The following is a 27,601-nucleotide window of genomic DNA, read 5'->3' on the forward strand; positions in this document are numbered from 1 at the left end:
TTTTTTTTTTTTTTTTACCCCCTGCACTCTGGGATATGCATTCCTCACACTCTGCAGTCCTGGACCTCTACACCCTGTGTTAGGTATTTGTTACCCCCCACCCCCACATACTCTGTTGCGTGCCCCTTACACTTTTACCCCAAACACTCTGTTGCGTACTCTTGACACCTAAAGTTTAGGAGTTATGCACTCCTACCTGACACCCCTGTACTCTGCGTTATTACACACTCTCGACCCCCCTGTATTCTGTGTTGCGCACTCTTGACACCCCTGCACTCTGTTATGTACTCCCAACTCCTCTGCACTCTGTTACGTACTTCTGCACCTTGTAATACTCTAATGATTTCCAAGACACATGAAAAGCCGCCAATGTGATAGCAGATTGGTGGTGACATGTACTCTTTAAGGTGATACTGCAGGTCCAAAAAACCCTAGTATCACCTTCCCACTCTAAATAAGATATTGAAGTGCAGATCGCACTTCAATAGCTTATTGCTGGGCTTCAGGAGCAAAGTAATGTAATGAGCATCGTTCCGGTCCCATAGAATGGGAAAGAGATCAGTGAAAGGGAGTCTGCTGCTCTCCTCCCCAGCTTCCCGCCAACACCCGACATCCCAGCAGGAGCAGCGAGCACTGGGAAACACGGTGGGGCAATTTACTGGCCCGTAGAAGTGATCTAGCGACAGCTGAGTCGCCAGAATTGCTTCTATTGTAAAGCTGACAGCCGGCCTTACAAAGGTAAACAGAGTTCCGGGAGCTAAGTCTGTTTAAACGGGCCCGCTGCCAGTATGTCACTGGTTGCGGAGGGGTTAATCAGTAGAAACTTGGGTCCTTGGGTCCTATGAACCCCTTCAACACAGCACAAATTTGGCACTACATAATGCAAAATTTAAGGCAATTTTACCAGTGTTTTTTTGTGATAAAAATGTTTGCTGGTTTGGTTTACCAATAACGTTAGAGAACAATCCCAAGCTTTTTGAACACAAATATCAAATGGTGTTGGGCTGCCTTAATTTATGTGATATAGAGTCTTTTTTCCATTTTTGTTACAGCATAACCTGAAATCTTACCCTGCAATCATCCAGTGTGACCTCTGGCTGATACTGGCCTCCTGCCTCAAATATCTGTCCGTTCCAAGCCTTGAAGCGCAAGGGTTTCTGGGAGACTTTGTCAGAGGATATTCCCCACACAGGAACATTGAGGCAGTGGAGAGTTATGTGCTGTACTGCTTCTGAACTCAGGAGGTGAAGAAAATTCATCTGAACTCGACCAATGTCAAAAACCAACTGTAGAGAGACATAACAGTGTGTTGTTCAAATATGGTAACAGTTGTAAGTACATATATAAAGTGGCCGATGGCATTGCATTGTTTTACATTTTGGCATTTCCTGCCAAGGATATGGTTCACCTGAGACAGCTAGTTGTGCTCTGGGTAACCAGTCTCCTTTCTGTTCCACCCAGCTCTGCAGCGCACAACATTGTCATGTGAGGTGCCCTACAGTCCCTACTCCATGTCCCTATTGGAAGTCGAAGATCGGGGCACTGGCAGATTAAGTCACCCAGACTTCAGAGAGAGTATTTTTACAGACAAAGCAGATGCAAGTCAAAATTAGTCCTTCCACTCCTGCAGCCTCTATTGGCTGCAGGAGTGGAAGGACTAATTTTGACTTGGTTAGAGATGGACTTTTTAAAGCTTACTTATTTGAAAACTGAAGGCAATGCCAAGGATGATTTTAAGAGCAAATACATAATTGAACATATTTATTTATTTATTACAGGTATTTATATAGCGCCGACAATTTACGCAGCACTTTACATAGTTGCACATTCACATCAGTCCCTACCCTCAAGGAGCTTACAATCTAAGGTCCCTATCTCACATGCATACATAGAGGGCAAACTTAGAGAGTAGCCAACTAACCTACCAGCATGTCTTTGGAGTGTGGGAGGAAACCAGAGTACCCGGAGGAAAGCCATGCAGGCACAGAAAGAACATGCAAACTCCTTGCAGATAGTGACCTAGCCGGGATTCAAACTGGGGACCCCCAGTGCTGCAAGGCAGAAGCGCTAAGCACTACGCCACTGTGTTGCCCCAACATATTAATCTTTTGGGCTAATTGGTTACTGTGCATCATCATTCCTTTTAAAACTGCCTAATTCATTCTGACATTAGTGAAGTCAGATCAGTTGAGAGATCATTTTGGTTGCTATGAGTTGATGTAAGAAACTGTGATGGCACCAAAAATGCACCAACTCTTGTAGTCCCATGTTTAAGACATTAAAAAAGTTTATTTTATTGTTCTAATATGATTTTATTATTTCATAATTTTCATGAGTGAACCTGTTCTTTGCCTTACTTGAAGAAAACATAGATGCTGTTTTTATATTGGCCTTTGCTGCCCTGTCACTTCATATAGCCGCAAGGGAGAAAAATAAATACTCAATAGTTCCAGGTATGAAACTCCCCTTCCTCCCATGATGCAGTACTGGGCACTTCAGTGTTCAATGCCCAAAAGCTGCCATGGGGAGAGTCCTTAGCCCCTCTGTAAGCTCTGATCAAATAACCAGCAGGAGCAAGGAGGAAAAAAACAAAAATATTTTAGTATAAGAAAAAAACTTTTTGCATTTTGCCATTAGCTGGCTAATCATATATGGGGAAAAGAAAATTTTTGTTTTTCAATGTTGTCTTGGTTTCATATGTCTAACATTTACATTGTGCTAAGGTTACTGACTAAAAGTTAAAAGTTACAATATATTTAGTCCATATATTTATATTCAGCTCTATCTGATATGTTAAAAACTGCTAATGGATGGTTACAGATGCAAGTAGACACACTAAAGTATAAAAAGATGTCTAGGAGATTTCCAAACAGCTTAAAGTGTCTTACCTTGGATGTAGTTAGAGATCTCAGACATGTCTGACCACCTTGTGTGAAGTTACAGGTGACCTCAATTGTGTCAGAGGAACAGCCAACATTAGGGTCAATCCAGTAAGTGCCTGTTGAGAATGTCCAAAGTTACACAATGTGTCCAACCCACATCATTATGCACCAAATGGAAAACATCTCCTTACCATCTCCCATTTTTTGTTGGCAATTCATCAGATCACGGCAAACACGGGCAGGATTGTCTCTTGTGCCCAGCGGGTTCTTTATACTTTGAATGAGGCTACTGAGGTAGTGTAGGGTCTTGAACATCTCTCCTCCATGGTCCACCAGGATGAACTCAGTACTCCGATAGGACTGAAATAAATATTTTAATAAAGAACTATTAATCTCCTCAAGCTGCACAAATGACTTCCAGTGTAAAGCTGGCAATCAGCTTGCACACACGTAAGCAGACTCCTGGCTGGCAGCAGTGGGGCCCATGTAAGCTGCTATAGCAATGTATGGCATATGCTGGTGGCAGTGAAAGTTGTGGTGAAGAGGTGTGGCTATTACTAAAACGTGTGAAAAAATTAAATTTTTCACAATTTCACATCTCTTTTATTCACTTCACGTATTACTATATATTGCGTATTATTAATATATCACAAGACTTGAAATGCATAATTGTGATATAACGTCAAATGCTTATAATAACAAATCTTTTAAGTCAACAACTGTGCATTTAGGTTTAACTCCAAGTCAGTAACAGCTTGAGCTATTGTAAGGCAGATGAGGTGGAAATAAGTGATAAACTCAAGTTGCCACAGTTGCCATTTTATATTCATATTTTTATTATTTGTCTTGTATTTGTCTTGAATTTGTATATCTTTAAGTATATTTAATTTAAACAATGTGCATTTTTAATATTTTTTTTGTTTTAAAAATTCAAGACACAAATATGTTATTACATTTATAATTTTATTTAAAAAAATATATACAAGGATATTTTTGAGCTCAGAGCAAAGGATTTTACGGTGAGTTCATTGAGGGACACAGCTGTATCTTCATTATACGCGGCCATCCGTCAAAGCAGTGAGAACTGAGTGGTGGGAAACCCCAAACAGAACAAGAAAAGAGGCACCCACAAAACCAATGGCCGTCAGCGAAAGCCTTTCTGGACAAAACCCTGCCTAACAAACCTGCAAAACGGAGCCCAAAGATGAGAAACTCCCACGACTGTAACCACATCCAGGCAAGGAAGGCCGTGTTGGCCGTGTTAGGGGATGCGCCCGAGAGGTGGAAGAAGACACCACCTAGGCAAAACGGAGGGTTGCTGTCGGAGAACTACCTCGAACTTATGCAAGGCAAAACAGAGGCAGACAATGCAAACACCTCCAGATCAAGGCGATGGCCACCTAAAAGGTCAACGCTGGAGATAAGATAAAAAGTAAAATTAACGCTCAAAAGGAGAGTGCTGCAAAAATGGTACGAACCAAGGAAAGTGAGCCAATGGACGCTGAAAACTAGCACTAATCTCACACATCTTGGGCATAGACCCAGGAGATGTGAGATAGTACAGGATAGTACAGTGTCCGGCAATCCCCTATCCCGCGCCAGCTGGCTAGTGACAACCACACCGTAAAGGCCAGGGACAGCAAGGGAAGGATAAAAATTCTGCCTCGCGACAGTAGATCTGGCAGTAGAGGGAGCCGCCAAGGAGCATCTGCAAGTAGGCGCGAAGAAGCTTTAGGGGAGGAAACATATAAATGAGTCCATACAAACATATAAATGAGTCCAGCATTGGAGAGCGTAGCCCCCACACCAGAGAAGCCTAGGTAGAACGTGCTACCCACAACGGCCTGTCCGAAGACAATGATATCGCCGTGAGAAGCGATTGCCCGCTGCAGAATCCGAAAGAGGAGATGAGCATACACCAACAAAGAAATCAGACAGAATCCACATGCAATCGCATATATGGACGCCCGGTTGCACAAACCCAATAGGCAGACAAGGGCTCAAAGGCAAAAACACCCTGGCATGACTTGAGACCAGGAGTAGGCCCGGGGACTCCATAGAGGGGAGGACACCAGAAAGATTCCTGGATGACCAAGACCCAGCCAAACCCCTCTAGGGTGCTCATGGTATTGACCGGTATTATACCGAATTGGCAGCCAGGTAGGATGAGACCCTACTCGGAAAAGGAGGAAAGGAGGTCGGTCCGACAAGCCTGATCGAGATCCTCTGTTGCCACAGTAAGACCAACAGTCCGAAATGCAAGCCAACCACAGATCTGCAAACAAGCAAAGACATCTCCCCCACCCTGAGGCAATCAGGTGGGGGCAAATTTTCAAGCGGACCAGCGAAGGAGGGTTTAGCAGGTACCTGGCCTTTACCTGTTGCGCCTTGGAGACAAGATGCACATGAGCGGATAAGGAAGGACCCTGCTTACACCAAGGCTCCCCAACCCTACTAGGCCAAGTCAAGAGGTACTCCCGCCCCCAGCAGATGAGCAACATCATCATTTATTGTTGTTACATAATCATCCATTGTTGTTTCAAACAAGTGGTTGCGACATCAAACAAGGGCAACATCGCTCTTTGGGAATCTGGCCAGCAGGCCAGAGCCAGAAAAAGGCAAAGAACACCGCAGACATATAATGTAGACAACAGGGAGACACTGTGGCAAACCAGCCCAGTGGCCAGTCGAATATGCGTCCCCCATGAGGAACACTCACAGGCTGTCCCAGATAAGGGGCTGTCGCAGCCGAACCTGCACATAGCTAAGGATCTGCATGCGCTCATAGGCCAGGCTGGGGAGACTACAAGGATCTATATTATCCAGCCTGTCGCCCAGCTCGGCTGTTGATTGAAGATTCAATGATAGGAAGCTAAATCCTTACTCCTTGATGAGAGGCAAAAAACTGAACTACCTCAGGTTGAGCCAAAGCAGGGCTTAGCTTTTTTTTTTTTTTTCTGATTAGTGTCCTACACCTGCAAGTGTCCTACAACTCTTCTGTAGAATGAAGATTAAGCTGTATACTTCAATGAAGGGAAGATAAATTAGTATTTATTTTTTTATGTGGCATTGTGATATCGGTGTTTGATGATACTTGTGACCACAATAAATTAAGTAAAATATTCCAAGTAATCACAATGAATCAAGCCAAAATATTTCAAGAAAACATGCAAGTCTGAGGACATCTGAGATCACAAAAAGTCACCAGGAACTCACCAACATCTGACAGGCAAAAAACTGAATGATTTAACCTGATTTATTTAGGCATAAACATAATAGCTTATTCAGCATTTTTCTGGTCTCTGTTCTCTATACTGCAGTATATGATAATATATAGATTTGGCCTAACCAACTAACAAGTAACTGAATATCTGAATTCCTAAAAATCCACAATGCAGCATAAGCATAATAATGGCAATTAGAAAAAATGCACACCGGTCCATTGGAGTCCATAAGGGCTTGGTAATTTTCACTAATGTCTTCTGTCCTCTGAAAAAGAAAAACACAGGTTGAAAAATAAGGTTCATTTGAAGTTTCTTCCACAATGCATAGAGAAGGTAGTCATACATTCCTAAACCAAAGTAAATCATAAAATGCAATATTGGGTGTATTACTAAAAATATCCAGGGTGCAAAGCTAACATATCTGGGAGTTGCTGTACTTCACTGTTGCCCTTTTAGTACTACACCCAATCAGAAGTATATAGTCTGCAGCAGAACCTAATGTGTCATTTGACAGGGTGCTTTGTAGATTTCCCAGAATTCTTCATTCTTTAATGAAGAGTGAATACACTCATCCCTACAATTAGAGCCTTTATAGATCAAGAACTGAGTCACCACATACCGCTGATCAATTGCTCAGTTCCCTGACTGTCTCCACAGGGATCCCCCCCCCCTCCCCCCGCAATCTGCCTCCAGTGCTGACTGGAGTGATGGACTGGGGAGGGGGTGGGCACAGCTGATTTTGGCTCTAGAGAGGGAGGCGGAGCCAGCTGTCTATTGTAAGGATCCACCTGATTTTGTCAAGATCTCTCCCGGCCGCAATGTAGCTCTGCACTGTCAGTTGAGTTTTTTGAAGGAGGAGGACATTTACTATGGCCAAAAAAGGTTGAGCCATAGTTCTCTTTTAACAGCAGCTTTCTCCACTACAATACCAAAAAGATCAAGCTATGAGTGGGAACAGACTGGCTAAGCAGACCCCCCAAACTCTCCCCTCCTAAGCAGCATAGAATGATGTATCAGTTGGCAAGGGCCTCAGCATAGTTGTTCACTTCAATGCCACTCTATGGGTTACTGACTTTGCACCTAGGTAATGTTACAGGTACAAACAATGTAAACCACATAAAATCACTTTTGTAGACACCTTGTGGCTAGATTATAACCTCAGTGGCTCAAAAATCTATGTAAACCCCTGAAGTAATTGCCTAATAGTTGTCTACAGGGCCCACTTACATGAGATCACTGCTCGCCTGACATCTATGGCCAGAACCAGCTCTAGACATATCCAGAGGTGGGACACAGTAAGGCCTCCTTCACACGAGAAAAGGCCGGCACGTACAGCTCCGTGCACGGCCGTATCGGGCAGCTCCCGGGAAGGACAGGAGCTGCATGTGATTAGTACACAGCCCCTGTCCTTCTCTATGGGAGTATGCGACCGTACGCCGCCCTACGCTCACACGCCTTGCACGTCCGTACCTGTACGCTGACAGGATGGATCCTGTCTGCGTCCAAGCCGGGACACCTGCACCCGTACGGCCTGCACTTGGGGTGAGCGTAGTGTGGCGTATGGCAGCGTACTCCCATAGGGAAGGACAGGGGCTGCGTACTAATCACACGCAGCACATGTCCTTCCCCGGAGCTGCCCGATACGGCCGTGCACGGAGCTGTACGTGCCGGCCTTTTCTCGTGTGAATGAGGCCTAACGTTAAAGGCTTTGCAAACCTTGTGTTTTAATGCACCTGGAATGAACTGTCCTTTATGTTAGTTTAAAAAAAATGAAAGTAGAAGCCAGAGACTAAATCAAAAAGCCTGCCCCCTGCCAGCATGCTCCAAAGAAGGCCTTTGCCCTCTGTTTAAAAGCAAAGGTATCCCAGCAGAGATAGCACACTACCATACATGCACATTCACCGGCATATTGATCTATGCAATGAGGAGCATGGAAGTATCACTACACTGCCCATGTAGGAACAGATTGCTTGCATCACAGCTTGAGGGGACCCATGCAAGCATAAGCCGTCCGACACCAGCAAACACCGTGTGCTGGACACCTTTTTTATTCTATACTCAGTACTTCACAGTCATTATTATATACCTAATTCCCTGACTTCGAGATGAATGTAAAGCTCCTGGCCGGCCGTTTAATTACAACAGCTGGCCGGGAAGCTGCTCGTCGGGCTCCGACCACCCTCCTCACCACCATACCAATCCCACCCTCACCACAGCAGATCCCCATCCTAACCTCTACACCAACCCACACACTCAATACTGCATCTAGCCCCCTTCTGGACTTTCTTACCACCTCACTTACACACCAATCATGCCTAGCCCTTCCTCCATCCTCTCACCACCTCTTGATTATTCCCACTTCACTCGCCACTGCACCAAAGCTATGACGCACCTTTCCATAAACCACCTGTTCAACAAATGGGCACTCTTTTGCTAGAATGTAATTGTTGTAGTTGCAATAAAAAAAATAATATCTGGCCAAACTACAATGCAGATGACTTACAAATGATTCCAGAAACACTGGTGGTCCCTAAAAAAGGAAAACAGGAAAAAATTATTAATAAGATGAAGGAGAGTTCATTGAGCAGTTTCTAAAACAAGGGCCACACTGGCCACCTTCAGATAGTCACGCGAAAACAGGTGCAGGCACTAATGAAGACATGTATCTAATGCTAGCAAAGTCTACAGTTAAGCCAATGACTATTCATTTAATAAACCATGAAAGTGAAAGTAAATTGGTGGTTGGCAGAATTTGGGGCAAAACAATCAGTGATAAGCATTTTAGAAACTTACTGACATTTTAAAGTGTGAGTATATGGTCATAAAGGGGATGAAAGTGAAATTGCTGTATTAATGCCGGTGACAAACTGCATCAAACATTTACTTATTTAATTAATTTTTTAATCCCTTCTGTAAAAATAGTTAGATCTACATGCAGAAGCACCAGGACTCCTTGTAATAACATGACAATGCTGTTTGTTTTGCAGTAAAACTGCACAGCAGCATGATTACCCTGCGGACAGGGTACTCTTAAGGTGCCCACACACCTTACAATTTATCTGCAGATTTTCTGTGGTCAGATGGAAAAAGTGCAACAGATTGGCCCAGGTGGAGATTACTCCATCCACACAGTTAAGTGTAGATGAAGGAATCTGTTGCACCTTTTCCATCTGACAACAGAAAATCTGCAGATAAATTGTAAGGTGTGTGGGCAGCTTTAGATGGATATGTATTTTTTCCGCTTGTTATATGGTCTGGTAGTTGTTTTTACTGGTTATGTGGTTTGTCCTATTTTCTAACCAGCACCCGTCAGCTTGGTCTATTACAGAAAGTTTTATTACCTGTTGATCTGGCTAGTAGATGTTATTTTCCAACTATGTTACAGCTGTTCTGACTATGTTAACGTTAATGCTATCAACAAACTGGGCCATTTGTCATTTTTGCCCCTAGTTCTACTTTAAGAGCACTGAAATGCAGTCCTCTACAATGCATCCCTTTTCAGCTTTCATCAGGTCAGTCAGTACATCTTTTTTAAAAGAGTTAGTTTGGTCATGGGACAATAATGTACAGAGTCTCACAGACTGTGTATTATATTTTTGGAAGTGTTCCGTGAACAGTAAATTGCTGTTCAGAATTTCTTAATGTGTTTTCTCATGCTATTTTATCTGGGTAGATGTGTTTGACACAAAACTCGGACAGTACGGGGATGGGCAGAACATCTGATTGGATAATGCCACATCTATACTTGTTTAAGATCAATAAGCTTCTGGAGTCTATGCACACATTTAGGCTTGGAAGAGCCTTGTTGAGTATAGTTTATGTAAACCCAAACACTGAACTTCTCTTATTTACTCACTTTTGCCCTTATAGCATAGTTATTTCAATGGTGCATTTAAAGTAGAACTTCAGGCAAATAGAAACGTAACCCTTGCAGTGTGGGGGACTGCCCTGCAATGCAAGGGTGCTTGTTTTGTGTAGGGAGCTAAAATAACAGAGTCATATTCACCCAGATCGCAATCCCGGCTGGCTCCTACACCACTCTCTCCAGCCTGCTCCAGTAATTGTATATCCCCCTCAGTGTCCTCACATTCTAGACACTGTCTAGAATGTGACGACTCACAGGACCTTAGACCAGTCCCTTAAGCCTTGCTCCCCTTTTGCTCCAGCAGTCTAAGAGCAAGCCAGGATCGTGTGTTGGGTGATTATAACTCTGCTCATTTTGTCTAGGGAGCTAAAATAACACTTAACCCTTGCAGTGGAGCTACCCCCACTCTGCAAAGGCCAATATTTTACTTGCCAGGAGTTCTGCTTCAAATCTGTTCAATAAGTGCAAAAAATAGCTGTTAATGCTATCAGAAATCTGGTGAGCTTCACTGTTAACAACCACAGTGTTCCAATGCTCTCTGTAGACTACAGAACATCTCCCCACTTTACTATGGAGATGGAGAGGTGTTCTGTAGTCCTAAGACACATTGCTAACCTAGAGTGACAACACTGTTCCTCCATGAATGGTGAGTAAGCGTGATCACACTAGGACATGAAGTCTGTTACAGGCAAGATCCTCAGGTGAAAATGAAGAGAAAAAACGGAAAACTAATGCAGCCAAGGACTGGTAATCTACATCTAACCCAAGGAAAAACTTTTATGTGTTGTAATTAGGCGAACAAATCTGAATGCCAGTGAATCAACTTGAAGCAAGACTTTTTTATTGCAATAATACAAAATATGCCTTCATAGAATCCATTAATCTCTTATACTTACAGGTGGTCCAGGCTTGCCGCGAGGACCAGTAGGGCCCTACAAAAAATATATATTGTTGAAATAACATCTAAAATACTCAAAGTCACATGTAATAGTTTCATCAGAAAAATGATGAAAGAAATGTGTTGATCCTTTACTTACCCTAGGACCAGGTAGTCCCTGAAAAAGAAAAAAAATATGTATCAAACGACTTAAGTATGTGACATTTTAGTCTGCCATTGTTGTGATCCACATACCTCTACAGGTCAGAGCATTCTACTGCTTCCAGGGTCAGCTGTTAGCTCATTGGACAGAGGTAATGGTGCTGACTCACCATCCAATAAAGAGACCCGAGGTAGAGAGGCAACACAGGAAGCAGAATTGCTGATGCAGGAATCCATATAGGGGCCTATATTCCCCAGGCTAAATTTAGCAGCATGTGTTGGTTAACTTAACCATAACTCTAGCTAAATGGCACACCTAAAAATATTTATTCAGTTTGGGGACATATCAACTTTCATTTAGTATACTGTTTTATTAAAACCTTTTTGTGTGCATTTGTCAGCCTTTATTAAAAGTAGAGCAGGGTGGGTTTTTTTTTTACACATTTTCTATTCTTTAAATAGTCATCACAGTATATAACCTGTATGGTCATCCTGCCTTGTTGGGTCTCAAACCGAAGTACATAGAAGCCATGGTTTCCATACACTGCACTGATGATGCTCCGAAAGCCTGAAGCAGCTATGTCCAGTTTGGACTAAGCTGCTTCAGGCTTTCTAATATAAGCCACATAGTCCAAACTAGACATAACTGCTTCAGGTTTTCTAATATGAGCCACAATGTCCAGTTTGGACTATGTGGCTCATATTAGGCTATATTTATACACCAGCGGTTCTGGATGTGCATCTGGCTGATGGGGCATAAAGTCATAGCCCATTCCTGGGAGGGAAAATGGTAGAAAGACTGGAGGAGCGTTTAAACTAGAAAGTGGGGGGGAGGGTATAAAAATAAAATTACTTAAACTAAACGTTGATAATTTAATCATAGATAAAAATAACACAGAAAGTAGTAAAACTTCATTGTCCTAACATGATGAATAATTACCTTATTTTGGGGATATGTAATGAATTAGACATGTGAATACCCTCTGTTTTTAAGAAGACTTTAACTGTCAGATAAGTTTACTGTGCTTATCACTCTTTAATAATGCAACTCTATTACATAGATAACACTGCAGCAATTTTTATTAAAGAAGTCTCCAGCCTGCATATGATCACTAATGCCACAGCCAACTTAGTGACCACATAATCGGAAACCACTCTAGGGAGCTCGGGTGCCAGTGACATTCAGAATAGCAGGTCGGCAGCAACTCAAAGAGTTGGCATTGTGCTGAGTAACATTATTACAGATTGTGGGCAGGAAGGAGTTAACTGGAAACTACATTCTGGCTCCACAGAGTTTCCAATCCTTTGGCAGATAAAGCAGTAAACATGTAAGTGTGTATTTAAAGTAGCACAAAATAGTGTGGCTGCCGATGCTAAGGTGAACCAAATGGCGTCATGCAGCATTTTCAAGGTTTACCTACCATGTCGCCTTGTGTTCCCCTGTCTCCAATGGGCCCCTGTAAAAAAGACAATACGAAGAATGAGTGGTTTGTGATGGGGTAGAAATGTGTGAAAGATTCAGGTGTTATAGTCATCAGTGCTCAGACTGCTGTGCTTGTCTGCCAGCTTTTGGTGATAATGTGCTGGGGGATTCCTTATGCTGACAGATGGAACAGAAAGGTGTGTACATCACGGACAGGGAGTTCACACTACTGACAATGTGAGAGGAAACCAGATTGTCAAGTTCCATTTTATGGGATTTCCTTCTTAGTCTGGGTAGGTATATTCCAGCTGAAAGCAGACAGACTGTACTCAACACAAATGATAGATTGAAAAAAAGATTAGGCGCAAAGCAAAAAATAACACAAGCCAATTCTATAGTACACTCTGGATATTTTTACCCTTTCACATTTTGTAGGCACACAGTGCTATTGTGGTCAGTTTTTTATCTTTATCTACATAAATCATATCTTATAACACTAGGCACATGCTCTGCACTGGTGGAGGGTCAAAGCAGAAATAAAACAAAGCTCAAAGTACTACATTTGCCAAATTCAACAGCTTCACTGCTCACTGAAATGTTGACCTAAAACAACTATGCAGTCAGTGAATGTGCAATTCCCCAGCAGCATACTTGTTGTACATCAGTGACTTGCAAAGCAGTGAAGGATGCCCCAAATCAAATGTACTGGATGAACTGCTCATAGATCCGTTCTGCTCTGCACATAGGTCCTTGGCTGTAGGATGGCTTGCTTATAAGGTATCTCAGGACATTTACAGCCTTCAAAATATGCCTGACACTTGGAAAGTCACATAACCCATTCACAGGTAGCAGGACAGCCAACAAAGCCAAGTACAGAAGCTATTGTCATATATGTTATGCTACCCACAGACATTAGTTGATTGTCACCCAATCTGAACAATAAAATTTGGATCAGAAAACAATCTTATGTCTTTTACTTATACACCCTCCCGGTTGATTAGAAGAAAAAATGATCATACAGAATGCATTTTCCCGAACAACCATTCATGTTTCCCCAACGCTAGGAGTGTCTGAAAGTGAACCTATGCAAGACAAAGCAACGGGTTTCAAAGTTGGCAGACAACATGTGGTCGCATTGCTCAAGCACATTGTATGATTTATGTAGGCTTTTTAGATTCTAAGTGTTAATGGTGTACATAAGGTGTATGTCAGGGCAAAATAATCTCCCCAGTGTAATCCATCCAGTGTAATCCTAACTTACTGTAATCCCAACCAGTGTTTTCAGCACTGCCTGCTTGACTAAAAAAATCTGCCTATCTCCTAGCCCTCTCTGTCTCTCTCCACATGCATACATTAATTATTTTCCTAGCAAAAAAGTTCTAGTGCATTGGATACCAAAAGCCTGTCCACACACACTGTGTAGGTAAAGGGCTCTTGGAAGATGTAGTTCCGGAGGTGTGCTTACATCAATAGGAACTGTAATTCTTCAAAATACACTTTGAAGCATAAGTGCACTTTAAAACAAAGTACTCATTCTTTTTGTCCCCTTACCTAATCTAGACTAGTCCAACTACCCCTTCCCAGAAGCATACTTACCTTAATCAAACAGTGGCTGTGTCCCAAGGATGGAGATGTATGGGAGATGACCCCATAGAAGTCTATGGGGAGCTACTGTGCATGCAAGGCCAGTATACCGAGGACAATATTGCTCAGGATGTAAATGAACATCAGAGGCCTCAGCTGTAGGATCCAGGTAAGTGGGGAAGTTGAGGTCATCGAAGGAGGCCAAAAAGGATACAGAAAAAGCACTTCAATTTAAAATGCACTTTATCCCTTAAGATTCTCCATGAACCACCTGCACACTGCTATACACTCTTACACACTTACACACTTGTATTGCAATACATGTTAAAGATGACCAACTATCACCGCGAACTTGCCCCTGAAGCTGTTTATACTTCCCTTCCGTCACTCGCGGAACTACCAGGGTCGCAATTTCGACCAGGACCTGGCATTCCGCCAGTTGGGGGGGCCAGAGAGAAAGAAGAGGGCCCGCAGATCCCTCATACCGCCTGCAGCGTTCATGAAACTAAGACGTTGGCGTGGGCGGTTGCTTAGAGACCAACTTGGTGGCATGTGTGCGCCGATTTATGGGAGCCGAATTGCAATCATGTCAGGCCAGTGAGAAGCCTTGGGCAGGATGAACGGCGCTGTGCAGAGAAGATGGACGCTGGAGAGGTAAACTGTCCTGTTACCAGGACAACCAGCGGCGCTTCTTCTAGCTCTTGACAACGTGGCGCCTCTTCTAGCTCACCTCTCATTCTCCCGGTACAGAGAACTGCTCTGTACTTCCTGATCTTCTGCCTTTTCTCCATCTACTATGCGAGTCCTGTTATGACTATTACTTCAACATTGCATCTTTTTTCTTCTTTACTGTCTGTGCATGACCCCCCCACTGATATTTCCCCCCCACACAAACTACACTTGTATACTACTCCCCATACCCCCATATTAACTACCATGGGAAAGAGCTGCGGAGCATCTGCCTGCTGGGAGCTGTAGTCCCTGGAGGCAATGTCGGCACCTTGGCAGTTAACGGGCCCCCCTAAGTGGTGGAATGCCAGGGCCAAGTTGCAAAAGTGACTCTGGTATATCCACCACTTGGGGGGGCGGACAGGAGGAAGAGGGCCCTGTTACCACTTCAGCTTCCAGCATGCAGCAGGCCAATTCGGGGCCCTGAAGTTTCTAGTTACACCTCTGTTTAAGAAGGCATGTGTAAGTCAGTCCTAACTAGAGCTTGTACAAGGCCTCTTCCCACCCTGAGCAACCAACTGCCAAGCACGAGCACTGCCAGATGGAAGGAATGCGAGTGAGACACATGCTCCCATATTCCTGTCACTTCACTCTTGCCAGTGAACGCAGAGGTGCGGGAGGAAAGGGAAGATAACTATAAACTGATGCAGAGACAAATTAAAGCTTGAACTTGAAAAAACTGAAAGTGGTAAAAGTGGGCAAAGAATAGGTTCACTTTAAATTTTAAGAACTAAAACTCAAACTTACTGGGTTTCCTGTGGGTCCTACAATCCCCATTGGTCCTATGACTCCCTCATTACCCTTAGGTAAAGGGAAACAAAATCAGAATTAGTATAACAGTAAGAAGAAACTATGGAATATACACCGTTTGTAAATTCAAAGAATGCTATTAAATACCTATCGTGTGTTCATATCTGTAAGTTCTGTGAATTTGTAGGAGATACAATCGCACTTATACCAGCAGAAAACTAGATTGCTCGAGAAAATGTAAGTGCAGTCTAGCTAGCGCAGACAAACACAGACTCGCTGCGGGTTGTTTGTTATTGTATGCACACGGCATTGTTAGCAAACAGCTGCCAATCATCAATTAGCTACAGGTAAATTCCACAGTGTTGTCAAAACGTGGCACTTATTTAAAGGCTTTTCAATGTTCTTTTTTAGATATGAATGTAATAGAAATCTACTTTTTTATGTATAACATGCAGCGATTAGATCATTCACATTAAGTAAAGTTTTCAAAACAATAATGAGTAATTAGATACGTATGAGGTTGCAGCCATATTTGCTCATTACATACATGTCAATTGTTCTTTACTGCTTCTTCTCACAATGCAAGTGTAAAAGTTGGCAAAGTCCTTGGAAACAATGTGCTACCCCAACAGTGAGATCCCCCTGCCATAACTCTTTTCTCTCTATCTGGGAGTTCTGGTTGTTCCTGACTGCCTTTGTGTGCTCCAGCTCCTTCTGTTATTGATTTTATTTTCCATAAAATAAATAAGGAGTGTGAGTGGAAATCCCTCATATTGCTCACAGCAGGGGTGCAGACCTGGGAACCCAGCACCCAGAGAACTCACCAATAGTTCAGCATCTACCAAAAACTGAAATATAACATTTTGGGAGGAGTTACCCCTTTTTTCCAGTGTTAATGAAAAACAAACATGTAAAATATGACTGAGGATGTATAACAGGCACCCTAAGTTGTTTGTTTTTTCCATAACCATTCCTCCGCCCAAATAAAAACCTCAGAACATCCTATGGAAAAAGAAAATTCTGAAAACTAAATAGGGCTAGACTTGCATCCCCCCCACAATGCAGTGCTCAGTCACACAACTTGAGCAAGCATTAGAGCCCACCACCATCTTCGCCTTTCTCAGCCAGCGGCCTTATGCATGTATAGGTGTCCTCTATGAGTATATTTTTCTAGGGCAGCTTGTAATTTTGAATGAAAACACCATGATCAGCAATTAACTAGATTTGATATATCCTTAATTGTTAAGTTTGGTGCCAGACTGGCTGATCTGATTGCTGGAAATGACTCACCATCAAGCCAGGAGGTCCTTTCGGTCCCTGAATGCCCTTATATCCAATGTCACCCGGAGGTCCCTGTAGGAATTATAAAAGTGCAAATTAATTGGGTTATGGTTCCCAATCTTTGTACAAGTGGGCAGTAGAGGAGTTTGTGGGCACTGCATACTAAGCCACCAGTCCAAACCCACAATTACCTGCAGGCAAAGCTGCCACCCACCCACCCGAACAACCACAAAGTCCTGCCATTTGGAAGCTTTCTTGTTTTTGTCATCAGAAGGAATCTAAAATTTTAGAATATTTTCAGCCCTAGGCACCTCCACATAACGTTACTGACAATAAGTGCACAGAGATGTTGTTGCCAGTTGCCACAGCTTGAAGAAAGTTGCCAGACAACACAGAATGGGTACCTTTGGTCCAAACAGGCCAGCTATGCCAGGGAATCCAGTCTCTCCAGGGTCCCCCTGAAAAGCACAATTAGGACTGAATATAGGTGGCTTGAAATAAAGGACACTCATAATAAAACAAAAAAACAAAAAACACATAAAACAACCAAGGAACCCTCCAGACACACAAAGACCAGCTCTGTAGTTTAATCTTGTAAGCACTTGAGCAGATTACACATTATGCTGAAAATGTTGATAGTGTCGTCATGGAACATGAGCATCAGTGAATAGACAATGTGATTCTATGTCAGAAAATGAAATGTGTGCTAAAGTTGACCAGATAACAGAACACCTACATTTCAATTCAATAAATGCACAAATAAATCAGAAAATTTAAGTTTGATTTCAACATGGTGGTTTATATCACACAGTTGGTACATACCACTGTGCTATTACACTTTATGAACTTATCAAGTGCTGATCTATATTCATTCTACACTCGTTACTTTTCTATAAAAAAAACCCAAAAAAACCTGGAGTTTTAAATTTTTAAAGCTTATCTCGGGGCTAAATAATAATTAAAAAAAAAAAGTCCCATCAAAGGTGTAATCAAAAGCAGATTAGGGTTGCAAAACTCATCTTCAACACAGTGCTATCCCTGCAGTACTCTGTTCTTGCCACAGGATGCCCTCAGTCTTCTGGGCTTCATGACCAGCATTAAACTAGAAGGCTGAGGGCAGTCATAGGCCCGTCCCTAAGGGGGTTGGGGGTCATCACAGTGCCCTACACCCACTGTGTAATGGTGCAGAGAGTGCCACTGACATCATCAAGTCAGTGGTGATCTCTGCATCTTTAAGAGCCAAGCACTGCCAGATTAAGACCGAAGAGAACCCAGGGGGGATTACGTGATCAGCCTGAAGACATTGTAAGTATAAAAACAAAATAGCATAAAATACTGCTGGGGGGACCTTTAGGGAGGTGAGAAGAGCTCTAGGAGGCAAAGGATGTGAACCTAAAGCCCTACTCTAACACCGACAATTAAAGCTGCTACAAAAGCTGTTCATAAATTTAATAAAAACAATGCAACTAACTATATTTGTCTGGAAATGTCAAATATTCAGGGTCCATTCACAATGGTTCATTGTGTTGTTGTGCATTCAGCAAAGTGATGCATTCAACATTCAAAAAACATTGTTGTGTAAAGCTAACTCAGAGGGAATGCTATTTCTTAAAGTAAACCTGTCTTGAGAAAAATGTAAGGTCTACTACTATTTGTGACCTCTATTTAAAAAAATGCCACTTGGTCTGACCCTTTGGCTTCACTTGCTTCTAAATCACCATACTGGAATATTATATGCATGGGCCACTGACTCAACATGGTAAAGACATGGTAAAGTGAGGGGATCAGCATAACAACCTGGCAACCAAAATTTTCAGAAGGAAAGGTCAGCAGTTGCAACCTCCATGGTTCTGCCATAGCAGGGTTTCCTGGCAGAAGATTTGAATTTGCCGCCTCAAGCTCTTTAACATGACCCACTCTATGAGGCACAGAATGATCCTTTACTTCTTACACTTCTGATTTAAATCATCTGACAGGTAAACTATTTGTATAAGTTCACTGATAGAAGTTAAATCATCTGGCACTACAAAATTACTTTCTACAAGAGTTTATTGTGAGAAGATCAGAAGTGTTGTATTCTGCATTTAAGGGCTATGTCACATTAGCTGTCCAGTCCCTTCTGGCAACTTTCTTAGAAGCAGGTATGGTTAAATAAAATGCTCAAAATGCTTCTATGGTGTCCCTTCCCCAGCCAAAACGCTGGAGAATCACACTGGCCAGCAGGGAGCAGCAAAGGAATGACAACTTAACATCCTTGCACTCGACTGAGTGGTGCTCATATAGTGACAGTATAGTGCGCCCAGCCTTTTGTGATGACATGTTCGCTAGGAGAGGTGTGTAAATAACAGACTGGGCTCACAGGAAATGGACACTGTCATTCTGCCCTAAAGAGGACCTCTGCCACTGGACCAAGGAGAAAGTTGGCCACAGTGCTGGAGCATGGACAGGGGAAGTGGTCATTGTTTTTTCTATAACACAGGAAAAATTCTTCCTGCTGTCCCACATTAGGTAAAGTTAGTTAATGATGATTGTAGGCTCTGGGAATTCGTTGCAAAAGGTCACCTATAATCTAAGGGCCCATTAACAACGTTCCGCTTTGTGGCATTGTGATAACAAGCATTTGGATGAGCATTAAGGTGCATAGCATTAAAGCACCCTGTTCTTTGGAATAGGCTGTCAACACACCAGCCTGTGTTTGATATTGTTATGTTTTGTTGGGAGCTGGAAGACCACGTGTTTATCAGCATGAGTTTAGGCAGCTGACCCTAGTGACAACTAGACCTCAAGCTGACCTCTGACCACAGACTCTCATCTTCCTCTGACAAAGTAAGTGAAGTTAAATAAGGTGATGAAAAAAAATCTTGCATAGATAAGCCTACACACGTGTAATAATTAAAGATAAGATGTTCAGATTCTGGCACAAGTCCATTTGTAACTGGTTCACTAAATCAAAACTAGAGTTACATTATAAGCAATTCTCACAGGTTTGCCTTTTGTTCCTGGCTCTCCCTTGGCTCCTGGAAGTCCCATGATGCCTTCATTACCACGTTTTCCAGGCACCCCAACTTCTCCGGGTAATCCCCTTTCTCCCTAGAACATACCAATAAATAGTTATAATGAGTTAATCCATTTCAGGGCAGAGTTTCAGAGACACTCCAGGACAACTAAACAAATGTGATTAGGATACAGTTGAAGTAGAAAAATTAAAAGTATCATGTATTTGCATTCAAATGTAGAATTAACAATACAAGTCCGTCTTGGCTGGTGTATAATAATCAGACCAGTTAAAAGAAAATGATTATTCTTTTAATATATTGTTATTATATAGCGCAGTAAGAAATTCTATATACATCTGGAGTAAAGAAAGCTTCTTAAGCCTCATTGACACAAGGTTTTAAGGTCTAGCTGTGGATGGATTCTTGCAACACAAATCACAGGTAGCTGTGGCCACTCAACCTGTACAAAGCAATGACAGGTTGACAGTGGCCGCAACTGTCCGCCGGTGTTCAGGTGTAACTGTGGTTCAAGAGAGACGTTAAGGTGCCCATACACTGTGCGATTATCCCACGGGAAATCCCGCGATCGTACGATAATCGCAAAGTGTATGGCAGGCGTGCGACCGCTTTTACTGTACGCTCACATGTCTTTTGTCTAAGGAGCATGTTCGAAAACCAGCCAAAAATCTTACGATTTTCGGCTGGTTTGTGGCATGCTCGGGAGACAAATGCCGAACGGACTGGTGTGTGCACGCGCACGTTCAGCATTGCGGTCATCGGAAGCCCGCCCCTCACCGGGGCGGGCTTGCGATGATCGCAAGTACGATCTGCCTGTCCAAAATGGGCAGATGGTACGTTTTTTTTAATTACTTTACAACCATCGCAAGACTAAGGTCATGCGATGGTTGGAAAGTGTATGGCCACCTTTATTGTCCGTTGTGATCATCCAAACACAGGTGGTCAGCTGTGGCTGCTGTTAGCCTATCATTGTGCATGCTGAGCTGTCCAGAACCACTTGTGATTCCTGTGGCTTACTGCAGGAATCCACAGCTGGGTCCGGAAGCTTCAAGAAACCTCAATGGAGATGAAACAAACATGTTGCCTTGTTGTGCTTTAAGTTTGATTCTGTGTAAGGCACTAAAAAAAGGCACCGATATCATACAAGTACATTCCCGCGCCACCATCATTCAGAATATTGAAGCCAGCTAACTGAGATAAGGAAATTCAGATTTGTTACAGGTTGCTGCATTTTGCACATTAGTCAATAAATAAGCCCACTGTGCCTTTCAGTTATGGTTTCTGTGCTTGCAAAGGACCACCAATATTTGTGTTAAAACCAGACCACCCTGACATATAGACCTGAAAATAGATACTGATGTTTAGCAGATCACACTACAAAAACAAAACAAAAGCTCCGAATCATACGATGGTATGGAGCATCTGTGACATCCATGAGACCAATACGCATGAGACCATCCCATTGCAGACATCCTGGTAAGAACGTACGTTGAAGTCAACATTGGTCATGTGTCACACGCCTGACTGTGTGAACTGCAAGAGGAACCCGTTACCTGACTAGTGTGCAGAATGTGACAGTTATAAATAAACCAATATAGAGGCCTGTCATATGACTGTAGGAAGAGGCTGATTACCAGACGGGAATAGACAGGTCTTTCTGGTATCCTGGAGTGACCCAGCTAGCCAGCATGTCTGAGTCTCTCAGCTATGAGTAAATTATACAGAGTTGCCCCATGGGCTGGCAACACCACTTATGTACTGCTCTATAAATGGGACATTCAGCAACTATAACTATATAGTCTCTCTTTATGAGACATCTGGGGGTCTAATAGACAAGCAGGCCATTACACATTTTCTGGGAGAGCTTTGCTGCTTCCCTTGCTATCTGCAGGTTGTTTTTTTAGTATTCCGACAGCCGCTGGCGTAAAAGAAAACAAAAAAAACCCAGCATAGAAATGAATAGCTAGATTGCTATTGGCTATTTCAATTTGCAATAGCCAATAGCAAGCTGGCAATTGCACCCGCCCTCTGTTGCTGTCAATCAGCAGAAGAGGACTTGATGCAGAACTTCAGGTCCACCGCTGCTGATTGACAGCAGCAGTGGGCAGGTGCAATAGCTAGTCTGCTATTGGCTATTGCAAATTGAAATAGCCAATAGCCACCCAACTATTCATTCCTATGCTGTTTTTTATTCTCTGACTGATGGCAGCCGGGCCCTTACCTGACAGATATTGTCCCATCAGATTGTAACACATGTGGTCAGGTTTACTCGCTGTTAAAGTAGTTGGAAACCCTTACTGGATGACATTTAGTTTCCTAAGGCTTTATGTATCAAACAATTGCCATGTTTTTTTCATCCTTTGTTACATCTCAGTGAAGTTTATCTCCTCCAGTCACTACCTGTCTAAATGCACTCTAGTGGTGGCTGCAGGTCATTTGTTAGGCTGGTTTCCTGAGAGTTACAGCAGAACAACATACTGAGTGCTGGCAGTCCGCTTAAAGGAGAATTATGAGGTGAGTGCTTTTCACTCAGCCTCATGATCTGAGCCGACCTGTGACAATGAAACTATCACAAGACGGCTCAGTAGATCGGGAAGTGAGCGAACACATACCGGCGCTCGCTCACTTCTCGATCCTGTAACTGCAGAGAGCCGTGACCGGGGAGTGTCTGGATTCTCCCCTCCCCCTGTCCAATCCTCCGGCGCTGACTGGCAGAAGGGACGGGGGAGGGGCGGGTACAGCTGGCTCTGCCTCTTGATAGGCAGAGCCAGCTGTCACTCACGCAGCTGGGCGGATCCAGACATAATTGTCGGGATCCGTTTCAGCTGCGTCTCAGTATACTGCGGGCTTTTCCCCATAGTTCTCCGAAGGGTAACGGGAGGACACAAATTAGCGTCCTCCCGTCACCCTAGGCTCAGTATACCGCAAGCTGTAGCTCGCGGTATACTGAGACGCCGCAGTATACCGCGAGCTGCTGCTCGTGGTATACTGAGACGCTGCAGCTGAAGCGGATCCCGGCATAATTGTCTAGAGGCAGAGCCAGCTGTACCTGCCCCCGTCCGTTCCGCCAGTCAGTGCTGGTGGATTGGAGCGGGGAGGGGGGAATCCAGCCCCTCCCCTGTCACGGGAGAGAGCCGCAACAGGATCGAGAGGTGAGCGAACGCCAGTATGTGTTCGCTCACCTCCCGATCTACTGAGCCGACCTGTGACAGTCTCATTGTCATAGGTCGGCTAGAACTATGAGGTGAGTGAAAAGCACTCACCTCATAGTTCTCCTTTAAAGATTGCACTGGGTGACAATGCAGGAGAGCAACTGGGAGGCAAGGATAGCACATAACAGGAAGTGCCTGAACAAAAACCTACAGGAATTTAGAACAATGGCTTTAAAAAAACTGGTAATGTAATTTTAAAAGTAATTTTTAACTTAAACATTGGATGGAGATTGTAATGTGTAAACCCCATCCATTTCATCTTATATAATCTCATTTCTATTTACAAAAATAATGTAACTTGAGGGCCTACTTAAATGATGCAATCAATTTAAATCCAATCAAGCAGGTCCTTGCACTACATAATTGTTGGTAAATCTAAAAGGAGATTGTACAATCAGGCTGGTGAATGGTATACATACATTGCTAAATCAAACTTTTATTTGGCAATAACTGCCATTAAGTCAAGGTGAGGTCGGTGCACTTACCCACATATTGTAGCTATTATAATAATGTGCCAATTACAACCTGAACTTTATTCCTGCTATCTTAATGGATGAGTTAGGTCATATGCAAAGGTGACATCGCACTTCACATAGGTGTATATTGCACAATGACAGGTTTACTTTGCCAAGTCTAGGATGAAGGCAGGAACTTCCTATGGGCAGGTAGTATTTCTGATGACTGATAGGTATAATCAGCAAAAAAAATACAAACTTTATTTTTTTTCCTCTAAAGCTCAACTCAAGTTTTCTAAAAAAGAAAAAAAAAAAAGAAAAAAAAAAACTGCCCAGCATGTTAAAAAAAAAAGAAAAATAATTAGGGATGCTTCGATACCACTTTTTTAAGACCAAGTACGAGTACCGATATTTTTTTTCAAGTACTCGCCAATACCAATTACCGATACTTTTTCTTAAAGGGACAGGTCACATTTTTTCTAAAGCAATACAAAACCACCAGGTCAGTTTCTTAATATTATGAAGAACATGAACATGAAATGAATATTTATCATGCCATTGCTAACTAAGGCTTTTATCCCCATAGTGGGGAAAATAGATGAGCACATGTCCAGTATTAGTACTGCAGCACATGCGGTGCTGCAGTACTAATAGAAAACGATTTTGTTTCTGCCTGGAGATCCGAACCATTTAAATTACCCTTTATCCATAATTACTTGTCAACCAGATCCGTAACCAAAATGAACCATATATAATGAACCACCATAACCAAAATGAACCAAAATGAACCATATATATTCTCCGTCTGCTTCAGCCACTCCGTGTCACAGCCTAGTCATCTGCTCCATTCTGACCTCTTCTCCCGCTGATCGCGGCCATCTTGTTTCATTGAAGACGCTATGGAGGTCCTGTGTGTGGCGGTTTCGGGTCCTTGAAGATGGCGGACGCGGCACAGGTACTTGTTTTTTGTTTTTTGTATCGGAGTATTTGCACGAGTACGAGTACTCATGCAAATACTCTGTATCACCGCCGATACCGATGCTTGTATCGGTATCGGAGCATCCCTAAAAATTATCTTTGGCTGCAACACTCACCTCCTTTCTGGAGCAGCCCCCTGCAGACTCACCACTCCGAAGTCTCTCGTCTACCAGGGAAGACATCCAACATCATTCAGCCGACTTTCTGTAAGTTCAGGCCGTCATGGACCTGTCCTCTGGGGGTATGTCATCATGCAGCTTAGACTCACAGTACTGCTGCACAGAATAGCACCAACACATAAATATGAGAGTCCCATTCTGTGCAGGAGGAAGAACATGCAATTGTCAATATCAAAGAAGAGGAAGGACCCATTATACCACTTGAATTGCCAAAAGGCAGCAGGATTTAAGGTATATATAAAGCCAACTTAAAAAAAAAAATACATGCGGTGGAGGGAGGTGAGTTACCCCAACATCTGCAAATTTGCTTTAAAAACAATTAAAAATTCCAAATAGATTTTAACGTTATGGTGTCATTTATTGAATACAGCAAAGATATTATACATGCAGTGCAGCTGCATGCTGTGACGGGATTGTAGAAGTTTTGTTGGTTAGAAAGCCTCATAAGATGCAGGAAACAGAAGAATATTTTGTATTTTCATATGCATCCAGCAGGGAGAACTTTCAGCTCCTGTTTACTTCTTCCAAGTTCTCCTTAGTGGCACTATCAAAGAAATCCTGTTGTTTACAGAGCACAGTAGCTTAAGCTGAAATTTACACATAGAACTGAATAAGCCAGAGCAGTGACTCCTCCCCTTCCCCTACCCCTCTATGTCTGACTCTTCAGATGCTCTCTATGAAGTGCCAATCAGAGAGAGAAGCCCTAAAGCAAACGGCAGGCATTTTAACATTGATTATGGTTGAATTGCTTTGGCACCCAAAGTAATCAAAATGTTACCAGAATATAGACAAATGATTTCACCCCTATGGCTAGCTATGGTAGACAGTGTACATGGAAGAAGCAGAGCTGTGCTAATCTAATAGTCAGGAGGTTGAGGCACAGCTGGATCATGTTATAGAGGGAAAAAACAAGTAAACCAATACAAAATCCCATTAAAACATATAAATTATACCCGGACTACATGGCAACAATACACCAATGCATAAAAGGTGAAATACAATCAGTCATTTATCTAGGTCCAAAGAAGTCATTCCCAAGTCCTAAACAGCTGTAGCCAGAAGAGGGTCCCGCAGAGAAAACACTGCAGTCAGGATGAGACAGCTGCAAGGGCTTCACAATATGGAAGTGTTTATGTCTACTACAAGGGGGGGGGGGTAGCCTAGATCCAAGCTGTAAAATGTGTCTGTGAGGGATTGAATGCACTTTCCAACAGCAATTGAATCAAATGCAATCCCATTGAAGCAGGATTTCCTATGTATAGCAGACAATATCCACTAGAGGGCAGCAGATACAAAGGTAGTGACAGCCAACAATTTATTTAGGATTATTTTGGTATTCTGTAATACTCAAGTATTGGGATAACTCTAATGACTCTCTGGCTCTCTTTAGGTCATGTGCTTAGTTAAGACTGGGCAAAATGCAGCCTAAAACCTCAGAGGAGTGTATAATGGATGTTTAACGTTTAACATGAGTCAGACATTGGCTCCACCTGGACTACCAGGGTAGACATAATACTTAAGTTTATACTGTACTGAACTGAACCCATCCTGTCTAGGGTAAAGTGGGAAAATCATGGCAAATAACACAAGACTGGACTCAGGAAAACTGCAATCTGAGCAATGCTCTACAATGCATAACATTACCTGAACAAAGCAGGTGTCCATGAGCGTTATCATACTTATAAAATAGTCCACAGTGAAATTCACCATATCTTTTTACCGGCCAAACAAACTGAGAGACATTATACGATCATATACACTAAACACACATTATGAGACCCTCAGTTATGCCTCTATACATCCTCCAAGATTTTCAATTAATTAACATGGTAGAGTGACTGTATATGATTAGCATGTTTGCCTTCCTGTGCTGGGGTCTTGGTTCAATTCCTTTCAGTGATATTATCCATATGACGTTTGTATCTTCTCTCATGTTTATATAAGCTTCATCCAGTTGTTCTGGTTACAAAAAGGAAAACTGTACTAAGTATGGGGGTTGCCATTACCTCCATCTGTAATTACTGGTTCCCTAACTGTCACTTTGGTCCCTTCAGTACTTCGGTACTTTCTATATTACTTACCTGAAACAATTATGCACATTAGGTATGCTCAAAATAATCCCTAAACATGTACCTAGCTCCCCTCTCCCTCCAAAACATTGTCCTTGCACTTACCTCTCCTAAACTTTTGAAATATCCAGACACTTTATGATCTCAAGGAAACTTGCCTTGACCCTTCTTTCCACCTGCACATTCCTATTGGCCTGTGGGGTTGGATCATAATGATGGGCCGATAGGAATGTGTGAGGGCTCAGCAGCAAGCTCTATCGCTACCCAGAGGAATGTTTGCACTTTGTCTGTCAGATCAGCGCAGCATTCAGCCATGACAGGTTTGCAAGGCTGCTGCAGATAGGGGTGTCTGCATTTCACACCTAAAGCAGTTTGTCCCAAGGGGGTGGGGGGCATAGTCTCTTCAAATTTTCTAACCCCTAAAACAATGAATTCCTAAGCCTAACACCTACACTGTATTGCCAAAAGTATTGGGACACCTCCAAATCATTGGATTCAGGTGTTCCAATCACCTCCATGGCCACAGGTGTATGCAATCAGGCACCTCGGCATGCAGACGCTTCTACAAACATTTGTGAAAGAATGGGTCGCTCTCAGGAGCTCTGTGAATTCAAGCTTCATCCCGTGATAGGTTGCCACCTGAGCAATATGTCCATCCGTGAGATTTCCTTGCTACTAAATATTCCACGGTCACCTGTTAGTGGTATTATAACAAAGTGGAAGCAACTGGGAACAACAGCAACTCAGCCACGAAGTGGTAGGCCACGTAAAATGACAGAGCGGGGTCAGCGCATCCTGAAGCGCACACTGCGCAGAAGTCGACAACTGTCTGCAGAGTCAATAGCTACAGAGCGCCAAACATTGTGTGGTCTTCAGATTGGCACAACAACAGTGTTTAGAGAGCTTCATGGAATGGG

At 42.9% G+C, this 27,601-nt stretch overlaps 1 protein-coding gene across 1 annotated transcript in view; it reads right to left on the reverse strand.

Annotated features, from left to right (window-relative positions):
* COL27A1 (collagen type XXVII alpha 1 chain) overlaps nucleotides 1–27,601 on the reverse strand; it is a 310,533-nt gene that overhangs the window by 3,374 nt on the left and 279,558 nt on the right. Inside the window, exons 49-60 of the mRNA XM_018561833.1 lie at nucleotides 19,760–19,867; nucleotides 17,182–17,235; nucleotides 16,787–16,849; nucleotides 15,494–15,547; nucleotides 12,432–12,467; nucleotides 11,009–11,026; nucleotides 10,868–10,903; nucleotides 8,610–8,636; nucleotides 6,318–6,371; nucleotides 3,074–3,242; nucleotides 2,889–2,998; nucleotides 1,071–1,286 (exon numbers count right to left, since the gene is read on the reverse strand). Coding sequence (XP_018417335.1) covers nucleotides 1,071–1,286; nucleotides 2,889–2,998; nucleotides 3,074–3,242; nucleotides 6,318–6,371; nucleotides 8,610–8,636; nucleotides 10,868–10,903; nucleotides 11,009–11,026; nucleotides 12,432–12,467; nucleotides 15,494–15,547; nucleotides 16,787–16,849; nucleotides 17,182–17,235; nucleotides 19,760–19,867 — 945 coding nt within the window. The remainder of the gene's footprint in view (nucleotides 1–1,070; nucleotides 1,287–2,888; nucleotides 2,999–3,073; nucleotides 3,243–6,317; nucleotides 6,372–8,609; nucleotides 8,637–10,867; nucleotides 10,904–11,008; nucleotides 11,027–12,431; nucleotides 12,468–15,493; nucleotides 15,548–16,786; nucleotides 16,850–17,181; nucleotides 17,236–19,759; nucleotides 19,868–27,601) is intronic.

This window comes from Nanorana parkeri, unplaced genomic scaffold (assembly GCF_000935625.1).
Source record: "Nanorana parkeri isolate BGI_ZX_2015 unplaced genomic scaffold, ASM93562v1 scaffold547, whole genome shotgun sequence".
NCBI lineage: Eukaryota > Metazoa > Chordata > Amphibia > Anura > Dicroglossidae > Nanorana > Nanorana parkeri.